Source organism: Apteryx rowi, unplaced genomic scaffold (genome assembly GCF_003343035.1).
Source record: "Apteryx rowi isolate R43461 unplaced genomic scaffold, aptRow1 scaffold_46, whole genome shotgun sequence".
In the NCBI taxonomy this organism is placed as follows: domain Eukaryota; kingdom Metazoa; phylum Chordata; class Aves; order Apterygiformes; family Apterygidae; genus Apteryx; species Apteryx rowi.
This window is the reverse complement of record NW_020450716.1, coordinates 1,532,459-1,549,419: the sequence shown is the minus strand read 5'-3', so window position 1 is coordinate 1,549,419 and position 16,961 is coordinate 1,532,459. Positions and strand designations below refer to the sequence as shown.

The window sequence follows — 16,961 nt, the reverse complement described above, 5'->3', positions numbered from 1 at the left end:
CGGCTCCCTTACACATCTTGCTACACTATTTATTTTTAACAAGAGGTGTGAACCTGGGCATCCAAGTAAATGTTTGTTTCAAATGGCACAGAATGATTTTTTTTATATTAACTTCAGCTACAAAACTCATTTTCAGACCAACTGTGGAAAATCTCAACCAGGAGAGAACCAGGCTCTTGACTTCTAAAAACACATTGAGAAGCTTCAAACATCCCCTTTCTAAAAATGTAAGTGGTGTTTTCCCAAAGATATCAAGTACCATCTTTACAAAAAAAGATACTGAAGCCTATTTCAAAGTGATGATCTCCATTTTAAAAACAAATATGAAAAAACACTTCTGAGATGTTTCTTCCTCTAAACTTGTATATCATGTGCCACTGTCTTTAAACAGTAACATATAAGAAACTCTAAAGCTTTTCCCATGTCTACCATTACTTAGGTATGCATCATTAAGCATTTCTAAATACTAGCTTGTTTTGGAAACAAAGCTAGGAAAGTATATACTTATGGACACACAAAGCCATTAGAAAAAGAGATACCATATGCAGCTCGTAGAACAGTTCACATCAGGAATGAATGAGGCAAAAGGCACTCCGTCTCTCTTTGCTGTTCTGTGCACTGTGTGCAATTTTTCAATCACTTAAAACATTTGTTTGCAACATTGCAGATCACATACTGAACAGAGTTCATGTTTCTTTCCATTGCCATTCTTTTCACTGAAAAAGTACGTTGCTATGAATATACAATATTAGCTTTATTTATACATTTAAGAATACTTTTTTTTTCCAAAGGAGAAAGTCAGTTACTGAACAAATGTTATTGAAGGTATAAATTATTTAAACTTAAATAATTTAAAATCAACTTATTCAAATAACTTTCCTATTGCACATTTTTTCCATAACTTTGCCAGACAAAACCCTATACAAGCATTTAAAAGATTAAAATTTTAAAAGCACAAGTTACATAGCACCAAAGTAAGGTGCCAGATAAATTGTATGCCTGCTGGAAAAGGAGTGCCAATAAAAACAAATATAAATATATATGTATATACACATCTAGTAATAACTCTGGGATGTTTAGATAATAAATACTTTAAACAAATCCCCAGATTTCCAAAAACATGAAGTGAGAAATTTTAGAAAATAATGCAAAGTTGTTTTAGAAGAGCAAGAATACACATGCACAAAATCTATCATAAGAAAAAGTTTTATGATTCCCATACCTTAATCTTTAAAACCACCTCTGTTATCACTACGTACTTCACAAAATGACTAGCCTATATGTTTGAGGATTTATGTGAGACAGAACAAAGAAAGCTTTCCCCAGCTGCTTTATAATGGAACAGTACCCCCCCAAAATAAGCCCATATCAGTTTCAGTTTTGTCACTTCTCAAAATGTCTTTTTCGGCCTATCTTCATTCCCAGCAATCTGGGAATACACTCATAACGTCAACCAACAGGCAGCATTAGAAACAAGGAGGAAACTTCCTATATTTTTTCTGAGCAAACCTTACACTGGAATTTCTCCTACTACAACTTCTGCTGTTGCCACCAAATCTGTGACTTGGTGGCAAATCAGCTATTTCCATAGTAAATTTTTCCCTTGCATATGTCTGCTTGTAACCCTTCAAAAACTAGAGCAGTTCAACTTAAATGGGTAGGAGTATAATCTGGCCTTCTTGTCTGAATAATTTTTGGTTTGGGTTTCTTCGCTTCTTCTTCCATGTCATTTTCTTGGTCACTCTCGCAGATGTGGACAACAACACTAGGAGTAGTGTCAGTTGCAGCATGTAGCTCATACTTTTCTCCTGAAAGTAAAAATATTAGCAAAACTGGTTAAAAAGGATTCATTTTATAGAAAAGTATGAAAGAGATCACTAAAAAGAAAAAACTTAGTAAAAACTTGTAAGTAATGACAAAAGCCTGATGCCACAGCGCATTACAGGGCGCAGGTGCATTGCTAACAGTCATGTCTACCATCTGGAATCACTTAGGTTCTGTTTTCAAAGCTACATAGCTCAGCTGCTTTCTTACACGCAAGTTTATATAAATTACCCTAAGCATTCAAGCAAGTGTTCTACATGGGCAGTCATGAGCCTTCTTGGTGGGTTTTCATTGTATTAAACAGATATTAAACATTGTATTAAACAGATAGCTGTAGTATTCAAGCATACAAAGACTAGCCATTCACTGTACCATGGAGATTTCATTTTCCTAAATGATGACATAAAACCATAGGATCTTCCTCCCCCCACAAAGCTGGCAACGTTAAGAAAGCTGAATACAGTTTTCCCCACCTCGCGCATAAGTGCTCTTATACTGTTTGGGCATTCTGTGGAGAAACAGGGCTAGGCAGTAGGCTTCATGCATATGTAATGTGAAACATTCAGATTTAATGGGGCCAGCATGTGGAAGTGTTATGATATGAATTTGGTTGACCACTGGTTTGACACCTACTTTCCCCATAATATAAAGAATTGTTTTTAAATCTAACTGGGTTTTAGATAATTTTAATCTTATGCTAGACCAGGGAAAGAGTAAATGATTTCTTTTCACCACTTCTCTGACCAGCTCCCCTTAATTTTTTTTTCTTGTTACTTCAGACTCATTACCTTAATAAAGGGAGAGAACAGTCTCTATTAAGACCACCATGGTGATCTGGATGTCAGCCATTCTAGACAGCTGATGACTGTGACAAGCTGCACTCCCCAGTGCACCAAGGCTCTGAATCATCCTCGGCTAAGTTTCCCTGAGGCCTGGTTGGGGGAGCTGGCAAGAGCAGTTCCACAGAGGAAAAGGCCTCCAGAACTTCAAAAATGTACAAGTCCTTGTGCTAAGAGTAACTCCRCTTGCAACTGCCTCCATTTACTTCATGTTCTAATAAACCTAATGGTCAATAAGTAGAGCTTTATAGGACTTAATGTCCACAATACAYATGAAAAAATTCATGGGGAAAGGGATCACAGATTTATCAGGATACCCTGCAGTAAGCTCACTGGCAGAGAGCTTGCAGGGGAGAAAGGAGCAGTTTTTACTACTTAGTAACCTTTTTAATATTTATTTTAAAACACGGGCTTTCATTTTAAATCTTTTTGACTTTGCTAAAACTTAAGAGCAAAGCTTGTAGTGAGGTAAGCAGCAACCACTGGGCAAGCTCTGAACTTTGATAAGATCAGCAAGCTGTAACCCTATTTATTTATTCCCTGTGCTTCAGCAAAAATTACTTTTATTCTGACAAGCATACTCTTATTGGACTTCTGTTTCAAAAACTTTTTTCAGGAAAAAAAAAAATCTTTGATAAAAACTTCTGGTATGTCGGGGTTATTCTTGACAGATGGTTTCAAATAACTATATGCAGGCTTGCCTGCATACTTTTGGATAAACAAATGATTTTCAGTATCATTTTATACTTTTTCACTTCTGTTACATTTTTGCTATAAATTGTTCTTGCTGTTAGTTTTTAAGCAATGGAATTCACACACTATTTAAAAATGGCATTTATTAAAAATTGACAGTAACCTTCCCCAATTTTTATCCCACCATAAGCATAGATTCTTGCCCCTCCACAAACTGCAGGAGGTTGAATCTTCACAGGCAAGAAGAACTCCCCAGTGGCTTATGGGCTATATAATCATTTCCACTAGAATCCATGGATATCGCTAGCATACAATCAATCATCACCTATTACACAGAAAGTCARTACATGAGGAGCTAAAAGTTCTCCCTGTATTCTCTTCTCCACCCCATACTACTGACATAAGACTTGCTTCCAAAGTTGGTAGGTAAATAGATATATAAAAATTGCACTTAGACTACACTTTACAATTACAATTAGACTACAGTTTATATCCCCTTTGATAAGGCTACATGTAGTCATTTCCTCTCTTTCCTAAACCTAATAGGACAGCTGCAGACTGGTTAAATCAGTTGTAGATTTTGGGAAATAGAATTTGCACCAACTCTCATTAATGCACCAACTCTCATTAAGAAGGCAGTTTTAACTGAGGTATAAAATGACATCAAGGGATGTGATATTAGTCTCTGAAAATCAGAATCATGTTTAAAATATGAGTTAGTTCAGTTTAGTGGAATTTTACATCTATTTCTGAAAGTAATACTTGGTTTAAAAATAGATACCAGCTAAAACTGTTTCTCCTCTCTGCTGCTATATATTTTTAATAAATAAATGTATAAGCAGCCTACACAGCATGGTTAGCTGAAATGACAAGTAGCTTATGGGATAGCACTAGAAATAAAGGGATAGTGTGTTTTACAAAGTGCTTCCCAAAGGCATGGTTCATTCTTAAAAGCTCCTTTAGTTGTGGGGGAGGGGAGGAAAGGAACCTGTAAATAAGCATTTTTTCTTCCCATCAGAACAGCACAAAGCTACCTCAGAGCTTCTGATAAATGAATAAAGTGCAGCAGATCAAAATACAGACAAGCTGGGAGTGGCAGAAACCTCTCCCTCTTAGTTCCAAAGGAAAATTACTACCTCAAACCAGAGGCTGAAACTGGTAGCTTCCCTCCTGCTCGCGCTACTGTCTCAGATGAAGAAAGAGGTAATTCTAGCTGCAAAGCTACAGAACTGTTAACTGCTTGTTCTCATCAGAAACAAGACTTTCTCATCCCTGCAAAAGATATGCAACTACAGAACTGCCTCTTCAGTTTTGGGAAGCTGCATTATTGTGGTCTGGGTCCCCCCAAATGCATGTTTCGCTTTGAGGCAAGACACAGGGTGAAAAAAAACAAACAAACATGAAATAGCGAGTCAATTGATACTTCTTCTGAAGTTATAAATATAACTGATGATACTATTTCATTTGAAAATTTCTAGAAATTGAGAAAGTTTAGAAGCTATATTACTCAAGCAAAATTTCAGTGCTTCTAATCCTTCTTACCTGGCCCTAACTTGGAGATAGCGTATAAAAGGTCATAGTTTATGACTGGAGTAGCATCTTCTACTTGCTTCCAACCAACAGGTGGAGAAGCAGGAGGTGAAATCAAAAACTGTTTGTCTGGATTTGGTGGTGCCAAATGTGAGCTTCCAATGTGCAAAGTCTGAAAAAAAAAATCCACACAAAGAACAAAGCTATTTCATTATGATCAATGAATCCRTCATTCATGAGGAATTTTAAGGTTTGGATAGATGTTATGCTGTAACAGGCACTCAAGGTGGCAGCATGTAACAATATTACTAAAGAGAGCTGCATGAAAGACCAGTATACAAAATACAGACAAGCCACCACATTCATAACTCTGATGAAACATGCAATGAAGTGTGCATATCTGCATCTTCTCATTATGGAGTTTTACAAAAATTTCACCAGAAAATATCTGCCCTCAAAATACCGAAGTAGGAGGAAGCTGGATATGGGCTTTAAGGCCTAATGACAAATGGTGTTGAAACTTATTTTCACAAGTGAGAGTGGTGAGAATTCTAGAAGGTATATAAATAAACTGGCTCCTTCAGGACTGTCCCTAGGGACATCTGAAACAGAAACACATAGATTAATTTTCCCATTAAATTTATGGAGGAAAATACACAGCAGCCACCAAAAAGCACCTGGATTACCAGAACCTGAAATTATTTCACAGCTTTAGCAGGCAGTAGCTAACTCTAGAGCTGCACTGATGGCACACTGCAAGTACAACTGTGTGCTAAAATGATCTGCAGTACTGAGTGTAGGATCAATGGGTACAGACTCCTGAACATTTTAGTTCTACACTTTGGATTCCCTCAGACTCCATTTGAGTCCTCCCACTTTTTTTTTTGTATTGTTGGCAAAGCACACTTGGCTTTCCCCCCAGCACATCAAACTGTCTTTGACTGTGCTGATTACTGTCATCTACTCCCTTTCCCCAAGGATCTCTAAGCAATAATCAGGGAGGCATAAATGCAAAATATGTAACAGCCTCCAAACACTTCTAGCTTTAGAACAACTTGTCATTCTCCAATCAAACTGAAAAATTCACAGTATTCATTAGCATGACTGAAGACCTGTGGAAGCTTACCGCTAAGAGTGTTAAGCTTTAGTGCCTTGTAAAGAAATCATGCGAAGACCCACCTGAGCAAAATACAGTTTAATTTCCTTCCCAAGGAACTCTGTCTTGTGCAACTGGATTCTAGCATCTGCTGCAGATAAAGGGTTACTGAAGTTTATTCGTACTCTTTTGAAGCTCTTAAAATACTGAAAGGTGATATCTCTGTCGTATGCTCTAAACAGTGATTCAAATTTGGCCTGAAAAGTAAAGACCAAATAATAAAGTGAATATGCAATGTTACATATTTTCTCTAAAGAAATACATAAGTAAATTACAGTTATTACTAGTGGCATACTAACATTTTTTATTATTAGTTTATAGGTAATGGCTTGGTTTTGTTTTTTTATTTTCTAATGTATCACTTGTTTTCTGTATAGCATCTTTTTTCTTTCTTATTAAATAAAATAGCTTATTATCACTAAAAGGTGTTGGATGAGATACTCCGATTTAGTGGCACAATAGAAATAGCAGTATTGGCAAGATACTGAAGAGGAATACTTGTTTTGTTTATAAAATTAATATCCAAAGACCTTAGACAATGGCACAGTTGGCAGATTTATTTTTTTTTTTTTTAAGTGTGCAATTGTCAAGGTAATCAACACTTAGCTGTTTTAATAGAGAAAAACGAAAAAGTGTATTTGCAAGCTAAATGCAATTTTCTTCAGCAAATCAGCACCCATAACAAAGTTCATAATCATTGCCTTTTCTAATATCTGCTGCTTTCATTTAGGAAAATGAACCTCAAAATATACTATTATTGAACTCTAATTTAACAGCCTCTGGAACAGCTATTTCTGGAACTAAATTCTAAAAAGGCTCTCACTATCTTTTCTGAAAAGTCTTGAGCACTAACCATACAGATCCTGAAGGGCCTTTGACACACTTTCTATTTTGATTCTGCAGTAAGAGTAGGAACTGGACCAAAACCTCATACTTTTATAGACCTGTGGATGAGTTATTTAACTGTCATATCTGGGTGAAAGGACTACAGCATATTTACCAACAGCTGAGGCCTCATTCAGCTTTTAGTATTTGTTCACCTAGAGAGCTCCTAAGGCATCTATGCAAATCAGACTTTTTTTTTTGTATTATTTGTAAAGAATGCTTCTATTCTTACTTCAGGATGCCAGACCAAAGGAGGAGAAAGCAGCAAGAAGTTCTGAAGCTGGTATGCTCTTGTAAAGTGTTTCAGGCTCACATTACAAACATAGTAACCAGCCACAAGCCTTATTTCAGCAATGGTGATAGATAATGCATGTTTGCATTTTGGGTGTTTTCTCTTCATAAAAGCTTATTAAAAGTTAAACATGAAGCCAGAAATATGTAAAACTGCACTGCCTTTTTTTTTTTTCATACACAATTACATTTTGGATTAGTAGAAATAGCAACAAAAGATAAGAATACAGTATTTACTTCAAAATTTAATTTTCCTTTCTGAAGCTATGTACTTAACCACTATATTTCAAAAAGATTTTAAAATCCTAGCTGTTCTGCTTCTTAAGCCACATTTAAGCTTCTTCAAAATGAGAACTGAGACAAGAACAGAACCCTCAGCACAGAAAGTCCTTGTTTGTTAGCTTCCTGCACTGGAAAGTGAGCTGAACCCAACCATGAAAAATAAGCCTGAATTTCCAAGATCTTAGTCACATGTTCACTGAAAAAAAGACAAGCTGAATTGTATTTCAAAGTTCATGTTTTACTTTAAATTCAGAGATCATCTGCAAGATTCATGCAATATGTGTAGTTTTTCAAAGCATGYGTGAATTATATAGGTCACATATCATGTTAGCAATATGACATTAAACAAAATTATATGTTATTTTGTCCTTTAAGTATCTTAGTAGTCAACAATTCACTGTATCAGTACTGGATTACTTACATTATATGAATTCTAATCAGGTAAGTACAAATCAGAGAAAAAGTTTTAATGTTTTAGCACTACACTATTAACAATTCCAGTGCCAGGCCCCTCCCCTCAAAGCCTGAAAAAGGGTAGAGCGTACTGTAGGTTACATGGATCTTACTACCAAAATTAGAATCTAAACATTGCTGAAAACACATATGAAAGTGAAGAATACACTATACAGGCAACAAAGAATGTTTGGAGGTGATTTTCTGATCTTTCGAATACACATAGCTCAAGATCTTACAATCGCCAGAGGATGATTCATTCACAACAGAGCATACCATCGCAGACTTGTAAGACCCAAGACCCTTACATCAAACTGAAAGCTTCTTACAGGTCAAAAAGCTAGTAAGCTGTACTATATTTTAAACAGTATTAGAACAGCACCTACGTACAGTAATTCGCTTGAATAAAACACAAAACCCAAAGCATACCCTTGTTTCTGCTTGATTGAAGACATCGCTCTCAGCCACACAGGCAATCAGAGAACTAAAACTGTAGTTAAAATTTCTAAAATGCATGCTGTGCTTCTCTAAAGGAACACTCGCGCTTCGGCAAAAAACAAATWCTTTTAAGGAAGCTGTCAGTGCAGCAGAGAGTGTTTATAAAGGAAACAAGTCCAGCCCCTCGGGGAGGTGGGGGGAAKAAAAAAAGAAAAGAGTTTCAGAGCATCCTGTGTGCGGCAGCGAATTCCTGCCCGAAGTCCTGCATGCTTGGAGGCAGGCAGGAACAAACTGTAAGCTCCGGCTGGAAAGAGGTGACGTCAGCACGTTAGTCAGCTTCCCTATGCTAATTACCGGCGCTGGGGAGGATGGAAAAAACAGCTGAGGTTTGCACGGCAGCTGCTTTATCAAGCCCTCTCGCAGCATAGTTTCCACTGGTAGTAATTCCATTCAGCACTCAGACAACATGCTCTTCACTGGAATGGGACAACCCGTCTTAAGATGGAAAATGTTGCTTGCTGAAGGACCAAAGTCTACAGTAATAAGCTGCAATTAGCCAGGAGGAAAATTTCAAGGCTTTGGAACGGAAAACAAATACCTCAGGTCAACAGCTTTTGTTAACTTTTTTGGAAAAATACAAAAGCATTGAAGTTTAGAGATTAGGAGGAATTGATTTTGGAAAACACTTTTTCCTTTGCAGGGAGAATTCATTTTCAAGCTTTCTTCAATTCAACTTTATGGATTACTTCCCATTCTCACTTTATTAGAAGCTCAGCCTGAGCCTTGTGAACTGACTTTTTTTTTTTTTTTTTTTTTTTTTTTTTTTTTTTTTTTTTTTTTTTTTTTTTTGTGTAGGGGTTTCTGCAGTAATCTGCTGGCAAGGTTTTAAGAGACAAACCGAATTACTCACTGCAGTGATGAGGGATAAAAATCTACATTTATGACTTTTTTTGATTTATGGAATTGTATCATGGTTTGAGAACATTTCCCCTAAAGCAGCACAGGATACACTATTTTTTTTTAAACAATCAAAAAAATCATTACCAGTTTAAGTTAAGTTCATGTTAAGCTTATRCTGAAGCATTTACAAGCTATTTGAAATTGTCCTATGGAACTTTAGATCAAAATGTGTAACAAAGTCAAAACTGTACATGCATTTAGCTCATTTTACTATAAAATGGAGCTACAACATCACAGAATCACCAGCTTTTATGAAATACTTACAAACAAAAAAAAGTCATAAATTAAAAACCTTATTTCATAAACATTTAACCAAACATTTAACTATTCACATGAACAGTCCTCTTGACTTCCGTGGGCTCTGCTTACTCACTTGAAGTTAAAGATGTTTACTGTGTCACAGGCCAAAGTCACTATTTACCAGTCAAACTCTCAACTAATACAAAGTTACCTTAGTGGGAAAAACTACTCAGGCCTACTTCCTAGTACCTTTCCTTGGAAGCCAATCCTTAAAAATAAACTCGTCTCAGGAAAAGAGAAACGGTTCTGAAGGATGTTAACAACGGATATAGATGCCGTCAGTGAGATTAAACTCAAACTCTAAAATAAAGTGACAGAAAGCAGGTCTCCAGTACTCCCAGAGCAAGTGCCTGCAGGACAGAGCAGAAAGAACGAGCAGAAAGAACAGTCCCTTTCCTCTCCCTAAGCTCACAGGAGCGTGGGATGCAGTGGCTTTCCTGTCAAACAATGCTTCAAGATTTGGACTAGGCACACACAGAGTGGGAACAGGTTTGAGTTCCCAAGCTCACTACCTGCAGCCAGGAACAAGATCCTTGAGTACAGGATTCATAAACAGCCATTATGCTGAGCAGTAAACTGCCTGAGCTACCATAGAAAATCATGCAGAGTATGTCTTGAATCCTGTCCTTGCCCTGAAATTAGGTTGTCAGGTGTCTTAAAAACTTCGTAAGTGGAAGCACCAAGCATGACTCTATAGAACAGTGGTCAAGATGCTCATCTGGAAAACATGGCCATGAATCACTTGGGCATAAATGGAAGGTGAATGCTATAGCTCCTGATAAGAAAGTAAAGGTCCTCCCTTTACCTGCTGCTCAGTCAGAGTCACTTGGCATACTCTGAGGCTACCTAGGTGAATGGGTCTCTGCAGGTGAGGTGGAAAGAATATTTCATTTGTAGAGCCTCACAGGGCCTACGTGAGGCAGCTTTTAAGCTACTTGGAGAGAAGCCTTGGGCAACCTAGCTGGAGACCTTTATATAGCTGAGCTTGTCAGAGCTTCCTATCAGTCTAGTGATTGTAAAGGTCTTCAATACTCCAATTTTGGACTTCAGAGCTTAAAGTAGAACAAGCAGACTCTAGGTACTAACATCCCTTTGTAACTCTACAACTTATTTAGATCCAAATCCCATGAAGAATAAGGCATTAAAAATACTTCTGATTGCTGTCCTCTAGGCCACCTATTCCTGAGGCTAAGGTCCAAGGAAAATGACTTTACAAGTCTTACTGCTGCCATCTTTTAAATTTAACTTTGTAATCTAAAACAGGACTATAGCTTGCTGTRTTACTATATTAGCTGTAAATAAACCATTTGTGAGGTTTAACATCTCACAAAATAGATTTCTCATACTTTATTCTCCGAATTTAAAAGATGACATCCCAAGGTTTCCATTGCTATGCACTAGGATTTTATTTTCTTCCATAAGTTTAAAAAAAACAAAGGGAAGAAACCAATCCTGGTCTGCTCTGTGTGATCATTATCTTTTTTTTTGGTAAGGTTATGTCCCTAGTCACTCTTAAAGAAACAACTTGGGTTAAAAAAAAAGGGGGGGGGGGACTGCTGCATACTGGAACTCCATTTCCAACACAAAATAAAGAGAACTGGTATCCTGAAAAAAGATCACTTTGAAATGAAGTCTAATACTCTTACTTCTAAGTTCTATAACAAAAATGCAATCTATGACATCTCAGGTTAAGCTACATTTAATTGTTAAAAACAAATGAAAGGAAGACTAGTTTTCTCTCTCTCTCTCTTCCCCCCCCCCCCAAACATGTTCACTGTCAGGGCTCCTGTTTCATTTAATGAATTGCTAATTAATGCAGTAGCCCTACATTGAGAACCCTGAGATCTATTTTAGAAGCCAACAGTCAAAGTTGCAAAACACATTACAAAATCCTGACACAGTGTCGCAAGGTTTCTTCTGTGGTGTTCACATCCTATGACATTTATCAGCCGCCTGCTAATGAACCATCTGGAAAGAACTGCAAGACTATCAGAACTTTAGGACCTGTAATTCTGAAACTATCAGAGTACTATTTTTCTTCTTCCTCACTCTTTTGAGAGCTTACTGCCTCTATCTTCTCTTTTAGACTCCCTACTGACCCCATGACTATAATGCAGAAAAGCAGAGTAAGGGCAAGGCAATCACCTGCTTAAATATACATTCTGTCATGCAGGTGCCTGATAGTAAATAATACAAACCTCACCAGTGCAACAGGATCCTGGTCAATGAGAATCATGAATGCCAAATGCATAAGAATAGTTTGAAACAACAACATGGACAGCCCTGCTTTCTCAGTGTTTTCCTTTCCAATTCAGGAGTACAGCTTCTGGAGATCAAGTTTTACAAGTTGACCTTTGCCTGTAAAAACTGCAGACAAGAGGCTCACTGAACATCTAAAATACTCCATAACATCAGCAGCTCCTGGCAGATGCTCCACTGGTAGCAGCTCCCAGGCAAAGAAGACTAGCAGAGACAATTTTGGGGTTGCTTTTTGGGGAGGGAGGAGAAACAAGGTTTCACAAACAGGCACGTGGAATAGTGGGAACATAAAATCAAAGGCCATAAATAGCTCTATAATTTAATCTCCGCATGCAGTAAAATAGGTGAGGGAGGGAGGGAGGAGGAAATGAGACCATGTAACATAGAAGTAGAACAAAAGGCACAGATTAAGCAAGTCACAAAAATGACTGTTCCTTGGGGATATCTATGTTAGCCAAGCTAAGGATCCAAGGAAGAAAACTAACATAACCTGAAAAGAAACATGTCAATTCTGCAAGCAAAAAAACCCCCATCACCTTAACAAGACATAAATCAGAACAACATAGTCCATTCCTTTCTGTCGTCACTGGCAGACCTTTACAATTATCCTTGGAGGGTGTTCTTTACACAGTCCCTCTACACCCARCTGTATATGCTTGATGATCTTTTGCCATCAACATACAGTTTCCATTCCTGTCTTCACGCTAATTATCTTACCTTAACTCTTAGGACATGGGTAAACATCTTGAAGTAATCTAGAATGGGTAATTGTACTTACTGGTTTCATATTCCTAGTGGTTGGGAAAGGAGAGGGAGGGGAAGACAGTTATGAACTCAACCTCCAGACCTATCTATGTATGTCTGGGGTCAGTTACTTATACTTTGTGTGCACTGCACGCATCTGAATTTAAGTGACCTTCTAAYCTCCATGTCAATGCAAGAACAGGAATGTTATATATCTGTACATGACAGAAGCTCTGAGGGAGAAAAGGTAAAAAGGTTCCTTTCTAGAACTTAATAYTAGATAAGAGCTTGGCTTGAATATGCATTCTGATAAAAATCCCCAGAGCTTAGACTTTCTGAAAAAGTAAGAAAATTTAAAATGTGCAGGGGTAATGAACACTTGCCCTTGACAGTGAATTTTTCCTCAACTGTCTTTGAGCGTGCTCTGCAAATTGGCACTGCAGTCAGGGAACAGTAACATTCTACATCGTGGGAAAACCTTCCTGCCCTTAGGATTCAAAAGGTGGGTTGCTTTTTGTGTAGGTTGGAGTTTTTATTATTATTTTTGTTTACTTAATGAGCAGAAGTCGTCACATCTTTGTCAGCTGGCTCACCCAAAAATCACTTTCCTTAAAATGTCTGTATGGAGTTCTTAACTTCATTTTACTCCTCTAAAATAAATAAATAAAGAGAAAAAAACGACTGAGAGTATTTTTCAGTGTCTGACACGGGAAGGGAATCTGGACATGATTTCTTTTTGCAAGTCTGACAGGATTTGTTGTGAAGAAAAAACAATTGGCAGACCAATCATGTTTCAATATATTTTTTTCTTCAAAAATCTTTACATTAGACTGAACATTGGGAGACCCTGACAACCTTGATCTCTAATCCAGAACATTGAAATGGCTGCACACCTACTGATGCAGTCATGCAACAACGCAGTCCTTAATGTATCTATATAAACTTCTCCTGTGCCAGGCAAACCCATCTCAGAAACACAAGTGTAATATGAGTGTAAGGGAGGAGAAGGGGCCAGAATCATCACGCAACTGAAAGGGGTAATGGGTAGTCTCCTTGATTTAGTGGTTATGAAAGGCCTTAAGTTCTTCAAAAAGCTACGTACATATGAATTTATATTCTAGTCATTTGTAAGACTGTCAGAGAGAAATTACAAGAAAAGCATATAAACTTAGTACATTAGCAGAGAAATATTCAGCAGCAAAAACCTTTAAAAAAGCGAAAGAAGAGTCTTTAGAATTAGGGAGTGAACTGCACAAAGGACATTTGCAACTGTATTTACAGGAATCATACAAAACATCATGACAAGTAGACAAACTGGTTTTCCAAATTATGCAGAGCAATGTGCAGTATATTGAGCAAGGTAACACCCACACRATTACAAAATGGAAAAGGGGAGTTACAATAGAGTTAAGACTGTCATCATCAACTCCTTTCATTAATTTTGTTTGTAATATGGAACAGAAAACACATGACTGTTCACTATTTCAGAAGCATGTAAGTATTATAGACACTGAATTTCCAGCTGGGGGAGGGGAATAAAAATTGGTTGAATTTTAACAAAACTTCAGCATCTAATTCCATATAATAATCAGGTACACAAGAAAGGCTTATTTAAGTGTACTACACCAAGTTATATCAAACACTATATACRAGCACCTTTTGAGAAAAAGTCTTTGACTGCTATAAAATTATGAACTACTGGACAGTATTAAAAGCAACTTTTCAGAAATGAAGCTAGAATCTTGTCACAGAAATCTCTATCAGAGCACTAGTTCAGCACAGTTATCACTAACATACTTTTGGATGTTGATGTAGTTACTTATTGGAGATGGACAGGGATAGATTAAGCACACGAAAAGTCAAGGGCACACATTTGGGTGAGATATCACCTATGTTTTAGACTTTTGACTGTTCCGCAAAACCCTTTTCCTCTTCCAATCAGAAAACATAGCAGAAGAATATTAGTGACAATTTCCTAAAGTTTTAAGCAAAACGTGTCAAAGCAAGCAGAACAGCTATGAAGATTTTGCATGGTTACTAAGCTGGTACACATGCTTAAACCTCAAGACTCTGACATACCTTTATATAAAGTTATATAACAGATAAACGCCAATCAAAACAAGTTTTTCCAAACCAAACAAAAAAACAACCAAACAAAAAAGACTCACCAACAACCCAAGCCCTATTTTTCTCTTCTATTTCTGTTTAAATTCACTAACTTAACTTTTCATTTTACTTATATCATCTACAAGTAATATATGTAGAGCAGGAAGAGCATACTATGAAATGTCAAGTCCCTCCAGAATAATTGAGGGCGGGGGGAGTGCTGAAAAAGGGAGGGAGAAAGTTCTTGTAAGGTTTCTCTTCCTCCCACCCCAAAGAATCCCTCAAAGTGATACAGTTTGGTTTCCAATAATCAGAACAACGTTCATGAAGATAAGCTGCTTGTTGAAAGTGGATGAAAATACCYGGAAAAGACTATCCAGCAATATTATAGTTTGATCCATTACATGTTTGGGGATGTGAGGGCTGGGGGGAGGAAAAAACAACAACAACAAAAAAAGCACACAAAGAACAAAAGCCAAAGACCACAACGACAATCTTTCACCAGGAAAGAATGTAACTAAGATCATTCCCATGGCTAGAAACAGTTGCACTGTTGATTTTTATTTATGTTCAGGAGGAAAAGGGAAAGAAAAGGTGATGGAGACAATAGTACAGTCTCAAACTCATCATGGAAATGGGGCATATGCCACACTAGAAAATGCTAACTATGGAAAGGGAAGGGCAGGAAATAATTAAACAACCCTCTTCYCTTTTTACTCAAACTTGTTGAAAGCTTACATAAATATAGATATCTATATAAATCCTTTCTTCAGAGTGGAGATTTTAAAAAAATTAAAAATCTCCAAAGTTCTTCTATATTTATGTTATCAACTAAAAAGGAACAAGGGCTTTTAAATCAAAATGCCTTACGAGGCTATTTTTCTGCATAATAAATAAAAAGCATCTGTAAACTTTTTGTAGCAGAATTGAAGGAAGTTATTTATAAAAATATCCCCCCACCCCCAAGATATAAAGTTTTCTCTCTTTTAAGCACTGTGTAACTATGAAATAAAGGAAGTATGAGGTATTCTTCCTACCACTATAACTGGGAAAAATCATCAGCAGTCTGGCTTTTTCAAGGTTATTTGAGTATTAGTGTGGCGAAAAAAAAGTCTAAACAGTGATTAACTGATAGGTGGATTTGCAAGATGAAGCAATTTATGAAAGAAGGTACATGCTATACACATCAGCTATTAAAACAAAAATGGCCCTTCAGTTAATTATTTCTCAAGTGAGGGGGCACCTTCTGAAGATGAACGCTTTGTTTTGTAGAGAGGGAACAGCTGTAAAGTTATTTATAAATTAGATTCAGCAGAGGGGGAGGTCAGGGGATAGGGCACATGCTTAGAGTTGGATTCATGCATTCTTTAAGCATGTCATTCATACTCTGACACTTAGCACAGCTGGAGCGCAGCACTGGCACTGCCTCTGCACGTCACCCCAACAAGCGGGTGAGCTAAAGGGCACTGAGGAAATCTGTGTGCTGGGCTTGCACACTGATCTAAAAGATACCATGTCTGAAGACTGAACAGGGACTGTATTTCAAAGAAATGGGCCTTCAGTGCTGGGCATAATATATTTAAATTTTGATCATGAGATAAACAGAAGCATCTTCTACAACTAGAATCAGAAGCGATAAGGAACAGAAGTTCTTGAATGAAGATGATTGAGCCGTGACAGCTTACAACACAACAAGAATGGAAGGATGCAGACTGAAAGAAAGAGACAAGAACTAAGTTCTCCAAATATCTCTCAGGGTAAGAGGGAAAGGACACCAGTAAGGAACCCAGCAGTCCATCACAATCCAGTTGCACAACCCGGAGTGTTTTATTCAAACCCTATAAAAATGAAGCCAGGGTGATCAAAGCTCTACAACATCCAGATGTTCTGGTAGGAAGTACACACCTGTAAAATTCCTGCCTTCCATCCTGGACCTAAAAGATGGATGAACAACATAAATGAAAAATGTCAACAGAACACTGAACCTAAGTTTGATTTATGATTTAAAAAATCCATTAAATTGGGGTCTATTTTGATATATACTCTTTTAAATACACTGATGAAGACATGATATATATTACAAAACAGGAGCTTTTAAAAACTAAATTCTGAGATGAGTGGGTGGGGTTATGATCCAGATTCAAATAATCAAAGGCTACATTTTTTAAACAGAAGTTTGATTTTTTTTTTTTTGTATAATA

The 16,961-nt window shown here is 37.1% G+C and overlaps 1 protein-coding gene across 2 annotated transcripts in view; it reads right to left on the bottom strand.

The window, feature by feature from the left end:
- Positions 1 to 735: 735 nt before the first annotated feature.
- Positions 736 to 16,961, bottom strand: part of RCAN1 (regulator of calcineurin 1) — a 40,396-nt gene continuing 24,170 nt past the window's right edge. Inside the window, exons 1-4 of one of the 2 annotated variants that reach the window (XM_026077679.1) lie at positions 8,383 to 8,682; positions 6,066 to 6,239; positions 4,899 to 5,058; positions 736 to 1,808 (exon numbers count right to left, since the gene is read on the bottom strand). In XM_026077679.1, coding sequence (XP_025933464.1) covers positions 1,645 to 1,808; positions 4,899 to 5,058; positions 6,066 to 6,239; positions 8,383 to 8,469 — 585 coding nt within the window. In that variant the 5' untranslated portion in view covers positions 8,470 to 8,682 and the 3' untranslated portion in view covers positions 736 to 1,644. Of the gene's footprint in view, positions 1,809 to 4,898; positions 5,059 to 6,065; positions 6,240 to 8,382; positions 8,683 to 16,961 lie in introns of those variants that run through there. The other variant, XM_026077680.1, reaches the window with a different exon arrangement.